A 21,297-nucleotide genomic window follows, 5' to 3' on the forward strand; every position below is an offset into this window, starting at 1 on the left:
ATAGCAGAGGAAATGAAAGGAAATAGGGACAGTAGCAGCTCTGTTAAGATGCCACTTTTGTCTGAATTGCCTCTCTTCCATTGCTCATCTGACAGTCATTAGCATTTCCACTATCTATCACCATACTGCAGCAGAAGCAAGAAGGGGACGGATGGCTTACTTTGGCTACTAAGTAGTGAGTGTCCTTTTCCTTACTATGCCAGTAGAATAACCAGTCAGTCACCAAACAGCTTACAACTTATAAATGAGCATGTTTCCATTTGTGATTAACTGCAATTTGTTGCTTCATCTGAAACAAATCAAGTTTCTTGTAACCAAATCTAGTTTAATACCAACTTGTTCAGAGAAATTACCTATAGTTTCAGATTCAAGCAAAATGGCTGCAGTGAGATGAAAATGAAATTGATAACATTTCCATTTATTTCTTGTTTTGCATTTTGGCTGGAAAGCCAATCAATGGTGAGATAAACCACAGACTTAAAAATAAGGCACTAAATGTTGTTGATGTGTGAATAGAGGAAGCAGACAGTAAGATTCTACATATGAAATGGACAGGCTTAAGATTCATATATAGGGCTTTTACTCTCTGACAGCTATATTACTTATATACTTTTAAATAATAAGGTGTACTTTGGAAAATAATATGTACTAATATCTATGATCCTGATAATAAGACTGCCTATTATTTCCCCACCAAAAGGTAACACAGAGATCCATACCCACAATCATGTAACTTTCTAAATTTTTATAGAATGTGACATTCTGTTGGTCAATGTTAACTTAAATCAGATCCTTTATATCTGGTCCAATAAAAGTTTCATCTCAATAAAGTCACTTAGACATGACCATTCAAACTGATAACTCTTTTGGAACTATTTCCTATTATGCTGATTTTTATTTGCTGATTTCTATTTGTCTCACTTGCAGTGTCATTGAGACCGCTGAAGGTCCTGCAAGAGATATGCTAGCTTGAAGTATTTGAAGAACTCTCAAAGTAGCTCAGACAAGAGGAAGGGGGATGAAACTGGCAAATGTTTTATCAGTTTTGCCTTATCTTGCTCGTTGGATAAGCCATTCTACTTAGTGTCAAATTTCTGGGTTCTTGTCTTTTCTTTTCTTTGCAGATTTTGTCGATTCAGAACCCGAGCAAGGCAGTGCTGTTTGCTTCTTCTTCTGGCATTTCATATTAGCAGAAAACAATCTCTTTGCCCCTGAGATTTTGCATAGGGAAATCAGCAATGAGCAATTCCTGAAGTCTGTAAATAGCAATAGCAATAGCACTTAGACTTATATATAGCTTCACAGTGCTTTACAACCCTCTCTAAGTGGTTTACAGAATCAGCATACTACCCCCAACAATCTGGGTTCTCATTTTACTGAACTCGGAAGGATGGAAGGCTAAGTCAACCTTGACCTGGTGAGATTCAAACTGCCAAATTGCAGTCAGCCAGCAGTCAGCAGAGGTAGCCTGCAGTACTGCATTCTAACCACTGTGCCACTGCAGCTCTCATGTGTTTTTTTATTTTAACTTTTACTATTTTTAATAAAATGCCTGAAATTATATTAAACCACAGACACTCATAAACCAAAATATAATACAGGACTTGTCTTCACACTAAAAAGAAAAACCAGGTAAAAGTAGAAGAGTATAACCCAATAAGCTAGTAACTTTTCCTTCAGAAGTTAAATATCAGCCCTTGAAAGTAATTTTCAGTGAACGTGAGAATTTAAACATATACGCATTCATAGCTACTATACTATTCCCTTCCAGGTAAGCAGTTTTATGTAATAGAAAAGGGAATAAGAAATAGGAAGACTTACTTTAACACAATTTACTATATGACTCCTTAACTTACAATTTTTGCAAATCATTTTTGCTTCCACTACATCTATAGCAGGGGTGGGATTCAAATTTTTAACAACCGGTTCTGTGGGTGCGGCTAGGTGGGTGTGGCCATGTGGGCATGGCTTCTTTTTTTATTTTTTATTTTTTGCAGCCCCGCCGCCCCCGTTTTTTTGCCTCCTGGGCCTCAGGGAAGCCTCCTGGATGAAGCAATAAGACAGCAAGGGGGATCCCAGAACAGCTGATCATTGGAACAGCTGATCATTGGGAGGGGAAAAAAAGAAATACCTTAAGGAGTGACTGGGCAGGAGAGAATTCAGTCAGCGATGTTGGGCATGTGTGCGATGTTGCGCATGTGCGATAAGGACTGACTGGGCAGGGAGGGGGAGGGGTGGGTGGAGAGGGGAGGGGCCACCCAGGGGCATGATTTGCCAGTTCTCTGAACTGTGCAGAATCATAACCAGTTCTATAGAACCGGTCCAAACCAGTAGAATCCCACCCCTGATCTATAGACTGATTTATATATTGTCTTTTTTTTTTTAAACCTTCTGAGTTCTCTTTTCCAGGATCTCATCAACTTTATTCAACCACAACTTTCCTGATCTTCTATTCCTCTCAATTTTTTCACTCTTCTTACATGTATTTGTTTTGCAATTATATCACACCACTATCATTTCACCTCTTCAGGAAACATTTCTCCAAGATATGTGAAAAATGAATTTTTTACCACAGGCAGAACTATGAACATTATGGTACATAACATTCATTCATTTATTCAACCAATCAATTTCTGTAGCTACCCAACTCAACTAAATGATTCTGGGTGGCTTAAATTTTATAGTATAATAGAACATTCCCTGCAATATGATAAGTTCCTTTTAGTTTCAGGTCAAAGTTGAATCCAAGGGTTCATTTAATAAATACATAAATATCTGAAAGGAACAATGTAAAGTGCATATTTAATCTATCTCTCCCCCCCACAAATGTATATATAATTTATAATTCTTTACTCACTTTTTGCTTTAATTTTTAATAACTAATTTTCTGATCCTTATTCCATCATACAACCAAATATTAATTATATTTTTGTTCTCAGCTTGTTCTGCATACAAATATGTATATACATCCATACTCCCAACCAACACATTTCTAATATCATGGCCATTCCTTACACATTAATCCATAAATTCATTAAAAAAACCAATATATCTAAATGTTAAATGTACTGAACAACCAAGAAATTGTTTATCTTACACCTTGATCAATAATGAAATATTCACTAAGCATTCCATTTATTTTCACCCTGCTTTCCTCTATATATTTCAGTGATTGCATTTTGCAACCAGCCTTCAACTCCATAAAGTTTCATAATTCAAGCCTATTCACTTTATAACATATTTCTCCAAACCTACAAATATGCAGTAAACCTTCTTTCACATTCATGTATTTTTCATTGCCTTGCAGAAGAGCTAAAATTCTACCTGTACACCTCCTGCCTAGCATGAAATTACATTGGTTTTCCTAAGTTTTGCTCATTGTTGTCATTTTCATGAAAATTCTTCCAAGCATCTTCCCAGCCACACTTAATATGGAGTGTTTCCTATTTATTGATTATTTTCTCTTAGTAAAAGAGAATATTAACATTCGTCCAGTTGCTAGGAATCAAACAAGTTACACAGCCACTCCATAAACAAACTATATCCACATGTTGGCATTTCTCCAGTTATACTTTTTTCTTCCGTAGAAAACTGATGTGCCAAGAAGCGTGGAAAGCTTAGGTGTAAAAATTTATGTGCTATTTTGCTTGTTCTGATAACATTTTAGTTGAAAAATCCCACAAAATAAGTTGTGCACATCTCATAATGTAATATTTTGTTGTGGAAAACTATTCTCCTGAAACTCTGATTCAATTCTAATTTGATTTTTTTTCCTCAGCAGAGATTAATCTATAAAATATATGAAGAACTTAATAGTACAACTGACAGCAATCAAAATGTAACTGTATTTTATCATACATACAATTACACCAATGATTTCTAATGTTTTATTCATATATAGATGCATTTCCTTAATGCATTATGATTCATTCAGTGCCAATTGTTCATTGATAATTTCTTTTTCAACAAAGTTTTGAAAAAATATGAATAGTGTACAACCACTAATGGATCAATTCTGTGCCTGAAGATAAATGAAATCATTTCATGTGTGATGTAAAGGATACTAATGGTTCACAAGTTATTTGTGTTGTTTATTAATTATTATTTTTATATTTTTCTCCATAACTTTTTTGTGTTGGTGCAGTATATGAGAACTACATTTCCTAGTTACTGAAAATACTTACAAAATAAATATCATTTGATTATCTGCTGAGTACTGTTCAAACTTTCCAACTTGTTCAGGAAGACAAAAAGATGAATATTTCATAATATAATTGCTTTGCTGCTCTAGAGTGATATTAAATACGCATTATTTTCTCTTGCATTTTTTATACTATAGAGCAGGGCTGTCAAACTCCTGGCCCATGGGCCAGATGCATCACGTGCTAGCCACGGCCATGCTCGGTTTAGCAAAGGATAAAAAAGTCCCAATACATCACATGATTCCACCGTGACAATGTGAGTTTGATACCCCTGCTATATAGAAGATTTAAAGTTCATGATCATTTTTGTCAAAACTTACCAGATCGTCCGTCTCTTTGAAAGTCAACATGGTACCACTCTCCATCATTCACTTTTTTCTGCAAAGCTTTTATTTTAATTGTTCCAGATCCCATGTCTAAAAGCAGGTAGAGGTGCCCATCAAGCATTTCAATGGCAAAGAAGTCAACTTTAACCATTTGTGGATGTTTGGCATCTTTCTGATGTCGTGGTTTGCCATGGCTGAAGAGAATCAGCCCATTGGGTTCAGTAGTGCGAAAGTCAAAGGAAATTGAGCCTGTTTTTTTGGCATTCCATTTAGGCAAAGAAATAAAGGATTCTGGTGTTTCAAAAGTGATTGGATCCAAGGTTGCCACATTTTCACATTTAAATGCCACGATACCATGGATCTTCATCTTAGGATCTCCTTGTTTGGCCAGTCGAGACAATTCCAGTCTTACATCATTGTTTTTATAAACAACCTACAAGCAAAGCACAGTAATTACCAGAATGGATTAAACTGTTATAGATCAGTCTGAATATTAATTATATCCTCACATTTTGTAAAGTTTCATGTCATCACGTTAAATAACAGATTTTGTAAATTTCACATAAATTAGAGCACGTCTCTCTTTTTCTCTGAAGCCAAGTCCCAAGCCTGAATTTCACCTCTGGTTGGAACTCATTCTGCAGTTTAAACTCTGAAAATTATATTACAACAAAGTTTCCTCCATTTTGTCATTTATTCAGCTAAAAACATAGTACCACCTTAATGATTTTTTTTCTTCCATCCAGTTCTTTTTATTGGGTATTGAACTAAAACAATAGCTAAATACATCTGTGGGACTGGAGCTTTAATTCTTTAACCCATCTCTCTGTAAAATATTACAACTTATTTAATGTGGAATAATATGCCAATATAACAGTAGCAGAGTAATGACCCAGGGTGGGATACAGAACAAACACAGTCACAGAAAATAGGTGAAGCTTCTTTTATTCCTTCACTTTGCTTCCAAGCTCCGAATATCTTTGATGGAAGACAAAAAAACTCCCACACAAACAGTTATATGAAGAAGGAAAAAAGCAACACAAACCAGGCAAGATAAGGGCTGGAGGATGTCCACAGATAACACACGCTGGGAAGGACGCCAAACTGAGAGGAACTATAAACTAGAGATATTTCCACACTTTGTTTCCAGCATTCGCCAGTACGCAGGTCCATCCTCTTATTCAGTTGTCACAGCTGCAGTCCATGAAGAGGATCAAGGCCCTCTCCTCCCAAGTAGATCACGTCTCTCCCTTATCCTCTCCTCACTGCGTGCCCTCTATCTATCTATCTATCTATCTATCTATCTATCTATCTATCTATCTATCTATCTATCTATCTATCTATCTATCATCTCCTATAGGTTTATATAATGGCATTTTCAATTCCTTTTCTAAGATTCCAAACATGAATTTTTCCATCTTTATGTCAGTTGCACACTGGATTGACATTCTAATTGAGTTGTCCACTAAGACTACAGACCAATGTCTTGCTTACTTATTCCGAACAAAAATCTCATTACTATAAGGGTGAAGGTTGTGTTTTTCATGGTAAAATGATTCATTTTATACTTGTTTACATTTGTTGAAATTGCAGCACTTAGAATGTATGGGAAATATGACATTTTCCCAAACAACTAACCAGGAGAACTATGCTTTATAGTAACTATTTCAAACTGGACTGATACATTTCATAATATAGAAGTTATAGTGTGTCTATATTCCTGGATGAGATACTATTCTTTTTATAGGGACAAAAATATGTATCTCTGAATATTGGATCATAGTGAAGATACTTTCCCTCATAATCACCAAGGAAACTAAAAATATTAGTTAAAACATGCATGGCTACAGTAAAATTCACTGGTTGTGGGTTGGCAAAATAATAAGATAAGGCTGCTAAAGCTATATACTTGCCTTATTTGATCAACCTATATATGCTGAATATATATTAAGAAAGCTGATTTGGAAGAGAGTGTGGTTTTAAAATTGAATGTCAAAACATCAATTATCTGTGCTATGTTGGTAACAATAGCCTGAAAATACAAAGAAGCTTAAAACTCTACTAATAAAAGCCAAGGACCATAGTGAACAAATGGAACTAAAATTAAATATAAAGAAAACCAACTAACAATAATTGATATGACAATAACTACGCATTGAATTGGAAAAGATATTGAAATGATGGATGAAATGATACTGAGTAGCTTCTTCCTTTCAGATCAAACATCAGTGAAATAAAACAAACAGTCCCGAAATATCCCGCAGACTGGCACTTGGCAGAACAGCCATAAAGTTCTTGGAAAAGATATTCCAAGGAGTAAGATATTATGCATGCATACATACATACATATATACATACATGTTCATGTAAATATATATTTACAAAGAACAGAACATTGCAAGAAATTGTATTCACAATAAATACACTATGGAAGCAAAAGTTGGATTTTTGAAGAAGTTGGACAAGAAGAATATGTATAGTTTTAACCATTGGTGTTGGAAAATATTACTGTGAGTAGCCAAGAAAAACAAAAAAATAGACCATTGAATAAGTCTACCCAGATTTCTCACTCAAAGCATAAATGACCTGTCTCAAATTAGCTGATTGTATGTGAAAACCTAACTCCCTAGAGAAGGTGCTAATGATGGGAAAGGTGAAAAGAAAGACAAGGAGATGACAACCAGTTCGAAGATAGATGGATTCAGTCACAGTGGCAATGGGTGTAATACTGGAAGGCCTAAAAGTACAGTTTAAGGGCAGAGCATCACAAAGAAAATCTATGTAATTGCTAAAAGTTGACACCAACTTGTTAGCAGATAATCAGCATATTCAAGTTATTTTCTTATACTCTAAAGCAGAACTTTAGGTACGATCTCCAGAGACTCTACAAAAGTTGTGACTCAATTGTAATTTCAATGTGCCCAAAAGAGAAAATAAATACTGTACATATTAGCAGATAAATCTTGTTCACGAAACAAATTACAGGAACATGAATGTTCTTGGGAGCTGGAGCAATGACTTGTTTGAACTTAGGAGGTTTGGGGCAGGATGAAGCAAGAATTCCCATCAATGTGAAAACAGATCATCCATATGTAGTAATCTAAAAGAAACTATCAGCTTTGCTGCAATTTGAAATACAACAGAGCAGAGTCAAAAATGAATTGCCTCAGCTCTAAAAGCAGACATAATGGGTCCAATAAGATCCAGAATCGATCCCAAAGTGTTGAAAAATGTTTATTTATTTTCATGTGTACAATAATTAATTAAAACAATAAACATATAAAAAGATATTATTAAAATGTAAAAAGAACAAACAACCCAAAGAAAAATCCCCCAAAGCACAAAAGAGAGTAGATGTTAATGAATGTTAATATTAAAAATGTTGCTGTAGAGATGCTCTTAATCAGCAGTGTTGGGAAGATATTCTTGTTTGCTTGAGGAACCACTCCCAATTCCAGTAGTGTTTTATTTATGTATATTTATATTCAGTGATGAAGGATCTGATCTATATCAGGAGTGTCAAACTGGCAGTACACAGGCCGGATGCATCACATACAGGCCATGCTTACCCCAGCTCTCTGAAGTGGGAAAATGTCATGAAATGTCACATGACGGCAACGTGATGCCGGGAGTTTGATACCTGTGATCTATATGATCAGGTTACTGCAGCACAAGTAGAGACCATTAACATTTTTTAAAGGCAGAAACGCATCACATTATCTTCTATCCACCTCAGCTCACAGCTCTGCTATGCCTCAAAGTAGCAACCTTGGGTCTCCTTAGCTATCTGTCTTCTTCAACCAGTTGTCTGTGATCCTGGTTTCTAGCTTGTGCTGTAATCACTAGACCAGAAGTACCCAACCTCCGGGATGTGGCCCACTACTGGGCCGTGGCCTGTTCCAAATTGGACTGTGCAAGCAGAGGGTGAGCATGTCCTTGAGTGCCAGCCATCATCTTACACTTGCACACAAAGCTCCTCTCACATGAGTAGTGGCAGCTTGCCCTCATACACAAAGCTCCTCTCCTGTGAGTGGCAGTCACTTGCCCTCACACATGCTCCTCTCAAGCTAGCAGAGGATATGTGTCCCTACGACTCACACAACTGGAGCTGCACATGCTTGCGGCCACCTACCTGCCACTTGCAAGATACTATCCCCTCTCTCACACATACACCCTGGGCAGCCAAGCCAGACAGCACTAAACCAAATCGACTCCCTTTAAATACACATTGTTTTTGAGTCCCAGTGTTTTGCAAGATACCACCATATATTGGAAGCAAATATTACATGCACAAAGCATTAAGTTTTATATTATTTTTAGTTATATATTTATTTATTCAATGTACTGTATATGCCACTCATCTTGTGGTTTGAGGTGACTCTGAATTATCCAAGTATATTTTCTTATGGATCCTGGATGCTCTGTGAGCTTGGTGGTTTTCTTGCAGACATTTCATTACCAAACTAGATACAGGGGTGGGATTCTACCAGTTCTATCCAGTTCTATAGAACCCCTTGTTAACTTTCTAAGCATTTTGGAGAACGGTAGTTAGAAGCAATCTCCTTTTGTTTTTTTCCACCCTTATTACATTCTTGGCAGACAGCCTAGACTTCCTGTCTCCGGAGCTTTTGGCTTTCTTAAAAGGGAAGGGTTGTTTTAAGATTTTTACACTGCTGTTGGGAGGAAATATTTCTTTTAGTGACAGGGAACCAAGATGAGTGACATTCAGCAAGGCTTCTTGGCTAGCTAGAAAGATTGACATTCAAACGTGAGTTTACATACCCTTTCTGAGTTTTGGTCTAAAACTATTTTTTGGTGAAGGTTAATTCTGTGCTTGGTGACATTTAATCCTGTGTTTACTGATGAGATAATTTTCCCTTTTCAGCTTCAACAAGCAACAACTACTGTTGTGATTTAATTATTTGTATTGTGTTTGAATTTTTTCCTGCCTCATGGTTTCTTTTTCTATCTGGGGAGGGGGGTCTTCCTTCATTGCTTTAGTGGTATCTGGCATTGTCCTTTTGAGGTGTACTTCCAAGAGGCAGGATACAAGCTTGGCACTGATTTCTTTTACTGCCTTTCTGGGGGGCATGTGACCTTTCCTTAAATCTGGATGATTTCCTTAGATATCTTGTGACGTGAGTGAGACCAGCTGGTATTTTTAAGTGATGCAAATGAATCTAAGGATTGCTTTTCCTGGGTGTGCTTTTCCTGGAGAGCTTAAATGACCTCTCTGCTAAAGGGTTTCACTTTATGAGCAAGATATGGCTGCTTGATAGTTATCACTGCATTTTAACTATTTTCATTCCAAAAGGTGCTCTGGCACCCTGCCTGATTTGTAACTCCGGCTTGCAGGTATTTTTAATCTAATGATTGGTATTTAGGGCAGCTTTTTGCAAGCAAAGAAGTTTTTTGTATTTTTGTACAGGTAATCCTTGACTTACAACAGTTCATTTAGTGACCATTCAAAGTTACAATGGCACTGAAAAAAAGTGACTTATGACCATTTTTCACACTTATGACCATTGCAGCATCCCCACTGTCATGAGAGGCCAGGTGAGGAGAAGCACCCCTTGACATGAGTGATGTTGAGTCACATGACCAACAAGCCACACCCATCAACTAAGCCATGCCCATAGAACCAGTTGTTAAAAAAACTGAATCCCACCTCTGACTAGATAGCATCATCAGTGCCATTTTCCTACATTAGAAGTAAATAGCTTCTTCCCCTCATTTGCCAAGCCAAGATATTTTGGCAGCTAATTTGACAAGAACCTTCTCTTGCAAAATACTACTTTAGCTGATCAATTAAATAACCTAACAATTGCTGCCTTTGTGTTTCACCCCAGATCATTCTGTGCATACCTTGCTATTGCCCAATAGTAGAACTACAATTACTTTCAAGGAAAGGCTTTTAAGGAAAGGCTGGGATGACATCCAAAAAGTAGAACAACAACCAAATAGGGCTAATGAAAAGTCAGGATTTGAATGCAATGTATCCTCCTTACCACCTTCCCAGTACTTTTGCTTTCAGTTCCTACTACCATCCTCTTTACTCTTCCCATTCATCTAACCACTTTTAAACTGAATAATAAAGATATGGTTAGCCAACCAAATAGATTTATGAGCCACTTTTCAAAGCATTTTTCCCCACAAGTCAGCCTTCTAAAACAATTATGCAGGTGTTTTATTGCCTTAGGTGAGCTTATTATCAGAAATTTTATTTTGAATAAAAAGAGTATTCTTCTGTGTTAATGCAAAATCAAATAGGCACCTCTGACTGATGGTTCCATTTAAAAAAATATTTTTAAGCAAGATATTAACCAACATTTTAAGCAACTTTCTATAAAAGTGAAACTTCCTGCATATGAAAGCCTATGATGATACACTGTTACAACTAATTATATGAAAAAGCGTTAAGTAAAGACAATACATGCTGTTTCTATAACAAAAAAAGTATGTTTCCTTCACTCATCTGCTGAAATTGCAGAGAATATTCACAGTGTATAATGTATTTTCAAAAATGGCAATAAATTCAATTAAGTAATGAAAACAATTTATATGCATTCATTCATTTATTTTTCTTCTGTTCTAACATAACTGATTCTCGGAGAATGCCTGGGCATAGCTCTGTAGTTTTCTTGGCAAGGTTTTGCAGAAATCGTTTGCCATTGCGTCCTTCCTAGGGCTAAGAGAAAGCGACTAGCCCAAGATCACCCAGCTAGTTTCATGCCCCAGGCAGGACTAAACCTCATAGTTTCCCAGTTTCTAAGCTGATGCCTTAACCATTACACTGAACTGGCTCTTGTGCATTTATTAATATACCTTAAAATACATTTGCTTATGTGAATAACTTATAACACAAAAGGAAGTAGGATATCTAACATGTATCCATTCCTCTGAATCACAGATATTGGAATCTGAAATTTTTTAGAGGGTGAGGGGTCTGACTGGCATCTTTCAGATTCAGGGGTGTCCAACCTTGGCAACTTTAAGACTTGTGGACTTCAACTCCCAGAATTCCTCAGCCAGCAAAGCTGGCTGAGGAATTATGGGAGTTGAAGTCCACAAGTCTTAAAGTTGCCAAGGTTTATTTTATCTTTCTTTCTTTATTTATTTATTTATTTATTTATTTATTTATTTATTTATTTATTTATTTGATTTGCCAATTGTTTACAAGATAATAAGTATAAGTGTATACAAAGTTGTGAATACATGAAATGGGTACATATAAGAAAAATAAAAGAAGAATAAGAGAAACAATAGGACAGGGATGGTAGGCACGTTGGTGTGCTTATGCACGCCCCCTACAGACCTCTTAGGAAAGGGGTGAGGTCAATAGTAGACAGTCTAAGGTTAAAGTTTTTGGGGTTTGGGGAAGATACTACAGAGTCGGGTAGAGTATTCCAGACATTGACCACTCTATTGCTGAAGTCGTATTTCCTGCAATCAAGTTTGGTGCGGTTAACTTTGAGTTTGTATCTATTGTGTGCTCTTGTGTTGTTATGGTTGAAGCTGAAGTATTCATTGACAGGTAGGACATTGCAATGTATGATTTTATATACCATGCTTAAATCAGACCGAAGACGGCGTAATTCAAGGTTTTCTAGTTCTAGAATTTCAAGTCTGGTGGCATAAGGTATTCTACAACGAGTAGAGGAGTGGAGAACTCTTCTTGTGAAATATTTCTGGACTTTCTCAATTGTGCTAATATCAGATACGTAATGTGGGTTCCAGTCTGATGAACTGTATTCGAGTATTAGTCTAGCAAATGTTTTGTATGCTCTGGTTAGTAGTGAGAAAAAGCTACGTAGGATTAGAGAGAAAAAGCTACGTAGGATTAGGTTAACAACTCTGCCTTTTTGGCTATGTAGTTGCAGTGGGCTCTAGCACTTAGATCATTAGAGGTGAGTATTCCAAGGTCCTTTACAGAGCTTGGGTCATCAACAAGATCTTGACTATTCAGCTTGTATTTTATTTTCTGATTTTTTTTGCCAATATGTAAGACAGAGCATTTATTTGTTGAGATTTGAAGTTGCCATTTGTTTGACCATTCTGATACATAGTCAAGATCTTTTTGTAGGGTAGCAGTATTGTCTGTGGTATTGAACAGCTTTACATCATCAGCGAAAAGAACGCAATTGCTCTTAATATGATCACAGAGGTCATTTATGTAGAGTATGAAGAGAGTTGGTCCTAGAACACTGCCTTGGGGGACACCACTATTGACAGGTACAGAATTGGACACCCCTGGATTAGATTGAAACTCCTGGTTTTTCTCATTAGCATAGATTAAAGTTAAGAAAGCAGGGCTTTCTCTATGTGAAAATAGAAATTAGAAAGTAATTGCATGAAAGAGGTTTTTATGTTATGGATTCCATATTCAAATATTTTAAAAATTTCCATTTATTCCAGTGATGAAATAATGTTATTACTTTGCTTTATTATTTTATATTAATATAAAGTTTTAATAATTTTATAATTTCCTCCCTCTTAAAGTACTGAAGTACCTTAAAAGTAGTTAAAGCATATATGCAATTTCTTCCTCACAGCGAGATATGTTTACTCCAGAATATTTAATTGAACTTACTGTCACATAATTATAGATAAAACTTCATGTAATGTATGAATATTGTAGTAAAATCCTGGTTTGCTAAACTAAAATCCATTACATGGAAGATTTACTGCAACTGGCTTACTTTTCTTCTTACATCAGAGCATTGGTGAAAAGTCATATCAGTACTTCTGGTTTACTAATCAAAAAGCAATTTCTGTGAATGATACTTACCCACGAACAGGTTTTTTTTAAGATGACATGCAATTTCAAGATATTTAGGGCATTATCTTCAAACACAATAATTTGGTGATCCATAAAGATGCTTTGAGAAATTATACGTGCTTCTTTCCCTCTCCCACTTTGTGCATGGCAACTTCCAGTAGAAAGCTGCTATATATATTTGTCTAAGGTGGATATTTTTTTTTCCCATTGTTTGAATGTTGATCTTTTCATCAAAGGATTTTGGACATTAGAATCCTGAATAAAGGGCAAGTACTTTATCTTGTTGCAGCAGGTTATGGTTAAAGTTTACATGAAATCTCTATAGTATAGAGTTATGCCTAAGCTATGATGGTCAAGGGGGTGCAAAAAAACCAAAACATCCCGACTCGGATTTATGTTTCGCAAAATCAATCTATTAGATAAGATCTCATGTCCAAGTAAATCTTTTTTCACTTTCTGAAATGGTTTTATTCCGCATACTGAATGGTATACTAAGCCTCTACCACTGAAATGCAACAATGTTGTTTAATGTGATTGGCATTCTGATCAATATGAAAGAAACTATCTATTATTTATAAAGAGGAAGTGCCTGAATAAAAAAACAACAACAACAGATTGTGGACCTATTTGAACCACCATTTACCGTGCAGTAAATCTTTCTAATTCCTGCATAAATCACCCCTTGCCAATAGCTCATTATATGATCCAAAATCCTTCACATAAAAGAACCATGTTTTCTAGATGTCACCATAAATTGTTTTTCAGGAATTTACTGATGTGTGCAAAACTGTCGGTCTTGAATGTAATAGTTGCTCTGAATGGAATTATAATCAGGGAACTGTATGTGCAGCACTCTGGCAAGGAGATTTAAATATATATTTGCAGCATTTCTAGGATGGACTATGGTAGTGAATTATAAAACAGTAACAATGCAATTAAAACAATACAATGGATTTTAAAGATTCTTATAAAAATAGTAAAAACATAATCATTTGGCTTCAGCTAAAGCCGAAAACATGATGGAATAAAATATTTTCCCTTGCACACAGCCTTTAGGAGAAGTAGCAAGTTATCCTTTGTATACCACTCCAGAGCCATTTAATGTTAGTTTTATAAATTACATGAATCAATCCCTCCTTTAAAAAAACTCTGTGCATCTAAATTTGAATTACTTCCTATCCCATTCCATCTCTCTCCTTGTTCCTTTTGCAATATATTCCAAATTTGAATTATGTTTTTTTTAAGTTAAAGGTTAAATAAAATGTTGTATATGTTTATTTGTCATTTTTCTGACTATTATCTCAATAAGCAACATTCTTAGTCAGCACCACTACAAGACAAAGTTAAAGCCACTTTGCAATTTGAAAATCCAGATATGAAAGGCTAATATGTTTGTGTCTTTTTCCACTTTATCCAGAGGTGGGATTCTACTGGTTCGTTGTTATGATTCTGTACAGTTCAGAGAACCGGCAAATCATGCCTCTGGCTGGCCCTGCCCCTCTCCACCAGCCCCTCCCCTCCCAGTCAGTCCTTATCACGCATGCACTACATTGTACACATGACTGAAATTGCTGACTGCATTCTTCCCTGACCAGTCACTCCTTAAGGTATTTCTTTTTTTTTTCCCTCCCGATGATTAGCTGTTCCTATGATCACCTGCACATTGCTTACTTACTGCTTCACCCAGGAGGCTTCCCTGAGGCCCAGGAAGGCAAAAAATGGAGGGGGGCAGCACTCCCCCCACTTTCCTCCATTTTTTTTTGTTTTCCTGGGCCCCAAGGAATTGAATTGAATTGAATTCTTTATTGTCATTGTACAGATATACACAGTATACATACTCAACATGCACACACACATGACAATTCCCAAACACCTCCCCACCCGCCAAAATTCCCCACCTCCTAAAAACACACAAGCACCCACACAACAGACCAAGTAATACTGTCCAACAGCTCACTGATGGTGGTCCTTAAATTCATTGTTAAGTGCAATTATAGCTCTGGGATAAAAAACTATTCAGAAAACGTGCGGTCTGAGTTTTAATTGTTCTGTATCTTCTGCCAGAAGGCAACAGGTTCATAAAGATTGTAAGCAGGATAGGAAGAGTCTCTGAGAATGTTGTGCAACTTCCTCAAACAGCGAGATGCAAAGATGTCATCCAGGGCTGGTAGCTGGAGGCCAATGATATTCTGGGCAGTTTTAATGATTCTCTGTAGACCTTTTTTGTCCATTACAGAGCTGCTCCCATACCATACAAGAATGCAGTATGTCAGGACACTCTCAATGATGCTGTGGTAGTAGGACAGAAGTAGATACTGAGATAGATGTATCTTCCTGAGCATTCTCAGGAAGTACAACCTCTTCTGTGCTCTCCCAGGAGGCTTCCCTGAGGCCCAGGAGACCCCAAAATGGGGTGCTGCACCCCTCTATGCTCTGTTTTTTCTTCCCTTCCTGGGCCCCATGGAAACCTTCTGGGAGAAAAAACGCTTCCCTGAGATCCAGAAGGCCAAAAAAAATTGGGGTGGGGTTGCTGCCAAAAAAAGCCACGCCCACCCAGTCACATAATCATGCTCATCCAGCCACATCCACCTAGCCACACCCACAGAACCAGTTGTTACAAAATTTGAATCCCATCCCTGACTTTATTTTAGGATAGTATAAACATGTCCTAGCTTTTTTCTTTACTTTGCCGTACATCCTTCGTCTCAGCCTGAACCCATGAAATCATTCATTCAAAACTGAAATAGCATGTTACCCCTTATACTGACAGCAAACAACAGCAGCAGCAAGGTGTGCAACATTAGATGTGCTCCATTGCCCATTATATTTGTATGAACTCAGGTGTCCTAGAGCTATGGTTATCAATGGGGGAGGGGGGCTGCTTATTGACTGTTTCAGGCTGATGTAGCCTGATCCCTTCAGTTTTAAGTCAGGCTGTAGAAAGAATAATAAAAGACCACCATCAGCAACACCAAGGACTTTGCAGAATTGTGGAGTTGCACAAAGACACTTATTGTCATGCTGACTTGCTTTATCTCATTCTTAGGTTTAATTCCACAGAGGCAGCAGGTTTTGCACAAAGCTGAAATTAGGCAACACTGAAATTATGTGTAAATGGCTCTCCTTGGCTCTGAAACTAATAAACTTTTTTTGTGCTTTCTGTATTTGCGGTACTGTTGGAGTCTGATTAGAACTGCACATAAACCCAAACAAACAAACAACAAGAAAAGGGATGCAGGAGTTAAACAATTTAGATGTAAAATGGTCTCATTCATGCATCATTGTTATGATTGATAGATGTTTTCCTACTGGCTAATAGCATTCAGAAGAGCAGAAGGCAGTAGAACTAGAGGCTTAAACAAACAATTTCATTTAACACATCCTGCAGAATGCATAATCTGAAATGCATTGTTTGTCCACAAACTAAAACAGGTGCAATAGGTGCAGGATGAGAATTGGAATAGAAAACATCATGCCTATGTAATTTTTTGTAAGTAGCACTAACTCAGTGGTGGAAAAAGGCCCTACAATTATGTATATATTCACCCTCGGAATCTTTCCACCTTTTACCTGGTTGCTAGTCTTGGTGTTTTTCAAAACTGAACAGATTCATACATGCAATATGGAATGGAACACATTGACTAGGAAATGCATTTGAGTTTTGTAAGAAAACCACCTCCCAAAGTTCATGCAGCTAATAATAAACAATTTGCTTGTTCTTTTTGATATTTACCAAATTAATGATTGATTCCCATCAAATTTCTGTTGCACCTGTGGACTCCCTAATTCCTGCTTTGTGGGAATTTTAGGATATTGAAGAAAGGTTTCTTATTTTGTTTCCAATTCAGCAATTATGAACCAGAATATTCTTAAAGATACATTAAATTTTGAAAATCAATGCTTTTAATCAATGCTGTTTTATCATGAAATTTGTCAGAATGTGTTTCACCCTGCTGTGGATATGAGTGCTTGAATAAAGTGCTTACAGCATGTGTTCACAGATACATACATAACTCTAATACATTTTTTTTTTTTTTTTTTGCTAAGCCCTGCGGTTTAAGTTGCTACACTTGCAGATGCTGCTATTAGTATGGTTGCTATGTTCACTGTTTAACAGGAATGAGGGAGAGAGAGAAAGAGTGTCTTGTGTACTGCTTGTATACACTTAAATGTATGTATGTTCTCATGGCAAGGAGTCTTAAGCATTCTACTGGCATCAGCCTGGAAATCAGATGCAAAAAAATAAATAAATTGTGGCAACACAGGAACAACGGAACTTCTTTTTTCCCTCTCCAACTGAATAAAAAATTGCATGCAAAATTAGCTGAAACGTAAAATTGACTGGGGTGTGTGAATAAACATAACAAAGGGAATCTAAAACACCCAGTTAACTTTTTTTTTCAAAAGAGTAAACAAATCATAAAATAAATCTTCACTTTCAAATTAAACTCTCCATGAGTGTTTAAATAAAAGTCAGCGGTGACTTTGGACCAATCACAGTCTTTCAGACCAACTCACCTCACAGTGTAATTGTGAGGAAAATAGGAGGAGGAAAGATTGTTAGGTGGGAGTATTGAATAAGTTTACTGCCTTGAGTTATTTATAAAAATAATAAAGGTGGGAAAATAATTAAAAAATAAATGTACTTTTGCTTTTGCTGTCTATATCTCTGCACCTTTTGGCACAATACTATCCTTTTACTTGGCTAACATTTTTTACATTAACATTTTTATGCAAGAGCTGCCAGAAAGGCTGATCAGAGTAATAAGTAAATCTGACTTCTCAGTGATTGTGGTTAATTGAATTTAAATACATTCACAAGATTAAATACATGTACAAGAAATGGAAGCCTCTCAACTGAGACATAAGAAATCCTGACATTTATGGAAAAGGATGTAGAAAAGAAGAGAAAGGATCTGCTACTTGCCCCACAAGAAAAAAATACTAGGCCCAACATGATGTTTGCAAATTTTACCCACCAGAATAAAAAGTTGGGAAATTTCAACTGGAAAAATTATTCAGCAGAAATAGCTCACTTATTCTCTATTTTCTCGGTACGAGGTTTGGCTATGGCAGCTATCCACTGCCATAGCCAAACCTCTAAGCATAATCTTTGAAAAATCTTTCAGGACCAGCTCCTTGCCTAACCTATGGTCACAAGCCACAGTCATCCCCATCTTCAAAAAGGGAGACCCAAGCCTAGTTGAAAATTACAGGCCAATCTCCTTATGCTGCGTCACCTGTAAAGTCATGGAATCAATTATTAACCAATCCATCATCCTCCACTTAGAGACAAACAACCTACTCTCCAATAAACAATTTGGTTTCAGAAAAAAACTATCCTGTAATCTGCAACTCTTACACTGCAAAAACATATGGACGACACAACTCGACCAGGGCAAAGCAATAGACGCAATCTACATAGACTTCTGTAAAGCCTTTGATTCAGTGGTACACGATAAACTACTCCTAAAAATAAAATCCTATGGTATCTCTGGACAACTGAATAACTGGATAGAAGCATTCCTGTCAAACAGACAACAAATGGTCAAAATCGGGAGCGTCCTATCAAATCCAGTACCTGTCAATAGTGGTGTCCCCCAGGGCAGTGTTCTAGGACCAACTCTCTTCATACTCTACATAAACGACATCTGTGATCATATTAAGAGCAATTGTGTTCTCTTCGCTGATGATGTAAAGCTGTTCAATACCACAGACAATACTGCTACCCTACAAAAAGATCTTGACTATGTATCTGAATGGTCAAACAAATGGCAACTTCAAATCTCAACAAATAAATGCTCTGTCTTACATATTGGCAAAAAAAAATCAGAAAATAAAATACAAGCTGAATAGTCAAGATCTTGTTGATGACCCAAGCTCTGTAAAGGACCTTGGAATACTCACCTCTAATGATCTAAGTGCTAGAGCCCACTGCAACTACATAGCCAAAAAGGCATTAAGAGTTGTTAACCTAATCCTACGTAGTTTTTCTCTGGTAATATCACACTACTAACCAGAGCATACAAAACATTTGCTAGACCAATACTCGAATACAGTTCATCAGTCTGGAACCCTCATTACGTATCTGATATTAGCACAATTGAGAAAGTCCAGAAATATTTCACAAGAAGAGTTCTCCACTCTTCTACTCGTTGTAGAATACCTTATGCCACCAGACTTGAAATTCTAAAACTAGAAAACCTTGAATTACGCCGTCTTCGGTCTGACTTAAGCATGGTATATAAAATCATACATTGCAATGTCCTACCTGTCAATGAATACTTCAGCTTCAACCATAACAACACAAGAGCACACAATAGATACAAACTCAAAGTAAACCACACCAAACTTGATTGCAGGAAATACGACTTCAGCAATAGAGTGGTCAATGTCTGGAATACTCTACCCGACTCTGTAGTCTCTTCCCCAAACCCCAAAAACTTTAACCTTAGACTGTCTACTATTGACCTCACCCCTTTCCTAAGAGGTCTGTAGGGGGCGTGCATAAGCGCACCATCGTGCCTACCGTCCCTGTCCTATTGTTTCTCTTATTCTTTTATTTTTCTTATATGTACCCATTTCATGTATTCACAACTATGTATACACTTATACTTATTATCTTGTAAACAATTGGCAAATCAAATAAATAAATAAATAAAATAAATAAAATACCTTCTCCTATTCAATCTCTTTGAAAATCAGTTGAGTCAGGCAAAAGAGTGCCTTGCCATTGTGAGCTCCTAAGATAAAGAGGTTCATTTTTATTTTAATGACCAACACCACAAGAGGTAGCGCTAATGCCAACAAACCTTTGCAGCTTTTGTCTTCCTTCTCTGTCTTCATTATAAAGTCCCTCCTGATTCAATTTTTCCCCATTGCTGCTAAAAACTGACACCTTCAATGATTAATTGACCAATTATAGCTTACAGTGGCCTATAATAATCCAGTTATCAGTTGTTGTGGGACATGCCTTTTCAAAGACAAAAGCCAGCTTTCCAGTTCAATCTCTTGACTGGTTTATTGTTTGAAGGAAACTGTTCCACTGTTCTACTGTGAAAATATTTCACAAAGACTTGGCTGAATTTTTTTAGTTAGAACTAAATGTCCACACTTGTGTGGATTTTTAAATACACATATGTAATATTGCAAAGTTAGCAAATGATATAAATTGATCATTGTGTCCAAATAGACAAAATTTTGGTCAGTAAGAGGCCAAGTTTTTATATTTTATCTATCTATCTATCTATCTATCTATCTATCTATCTATCTATCTATCTATCTATCTATCTATCTATCATCTCTTCATCCATCCATCCATCCATCCATCCATCCATCCATCCATCCATCTCAACAAATGATTTTGGGTAGAATTAAAATAAAATAAAAACAATTATAAAAATTAAAATACAAAGCAGTTGAGAAACATCATAACAGGAAATTGACATTGGCTACATCATACAAAGAGAATCTTCATACAATGTTTTACAGGTGGCATCTTCCTCTGGCAAGATTGGCCAAAATGTTTAGTAACATATCCCCAAAATGTTGGAAAAGTAGGAAAGTACCAGGCACATACTACCACATGTGGTGGACTTGTAAAGAAGGAAGGAAATTTTGGTGACAAATCCAGATGTAGCTAGAAAAAAATGGTTGGACAATGTATAGAATTTAAACCAGAACCATTTCTATTAGGCATTATAGCAGAGGGTTATAGTAAAGGGTCAATATACCTAATATTACATATCCTGATGGCAGCGAGAATGGTATATGCCCAGCAATGGAAAAGTAAAAACTCTCCTTCAGAAAAGGAGATAATAAAGAAGATATTAGTTTGTGCAGAATTGGACAGATTAATGTTAGAACTAAAAAACAAAGGGGAAACAGAATATTATGACACATGGACCAGATTTTACTGGTGCTGGAACTAAGAGATGGGAGTCAGAACATGAAATAATTAGGTCAAGTAGACCTGGAATGAGACATTATA

At 36.5% G+C, this 21,297-nt stretch overlaps 1 protein-coding gene across 26 annotated transcripts in view; it reads right to left on the reverse strand.

Annotated features, from left to right (window-relative positions):
- NRXN1 (neurexin 1) overlaps nucleotides 1–21,297 on the reverse strand; it is a 928,975-nt gene that overhangs the window by 534,424 nt on the left and 373,254 nt on the right. For all 26 annotated transcript variants that reach the window (XM_026684876.2, XM_026684867.2, XM_026684932.2 and 23 more), the window contains one exon: nucleotides 4,523–4,961. In XM_026684876.2, coding sequence (XP_026540661.1) covers nucleotides 4,523–4,961 — 439 coding nt within the window. The remainder of the gene's footprint in view (nucleotides 1–4,522; nucleotides 4,962–21,297) is intronic.

The sequence above is a fragment of the Notechis scutatus genome, chromosome 1, assembly GCF_049901735.1.
Source record: "Notechis scutatus isolate UNSWTSFEM ecotype Mainland chromosome 1, rNotScu1.2, whole genome shotgun sequence".
Taxonomy (NCBI): domain Eukaryota; kingdom Metazoa; phylum Chordata; class Lepidosauria; order Squamata; family Elapidae; genus Notechis; species Notechis scutatus.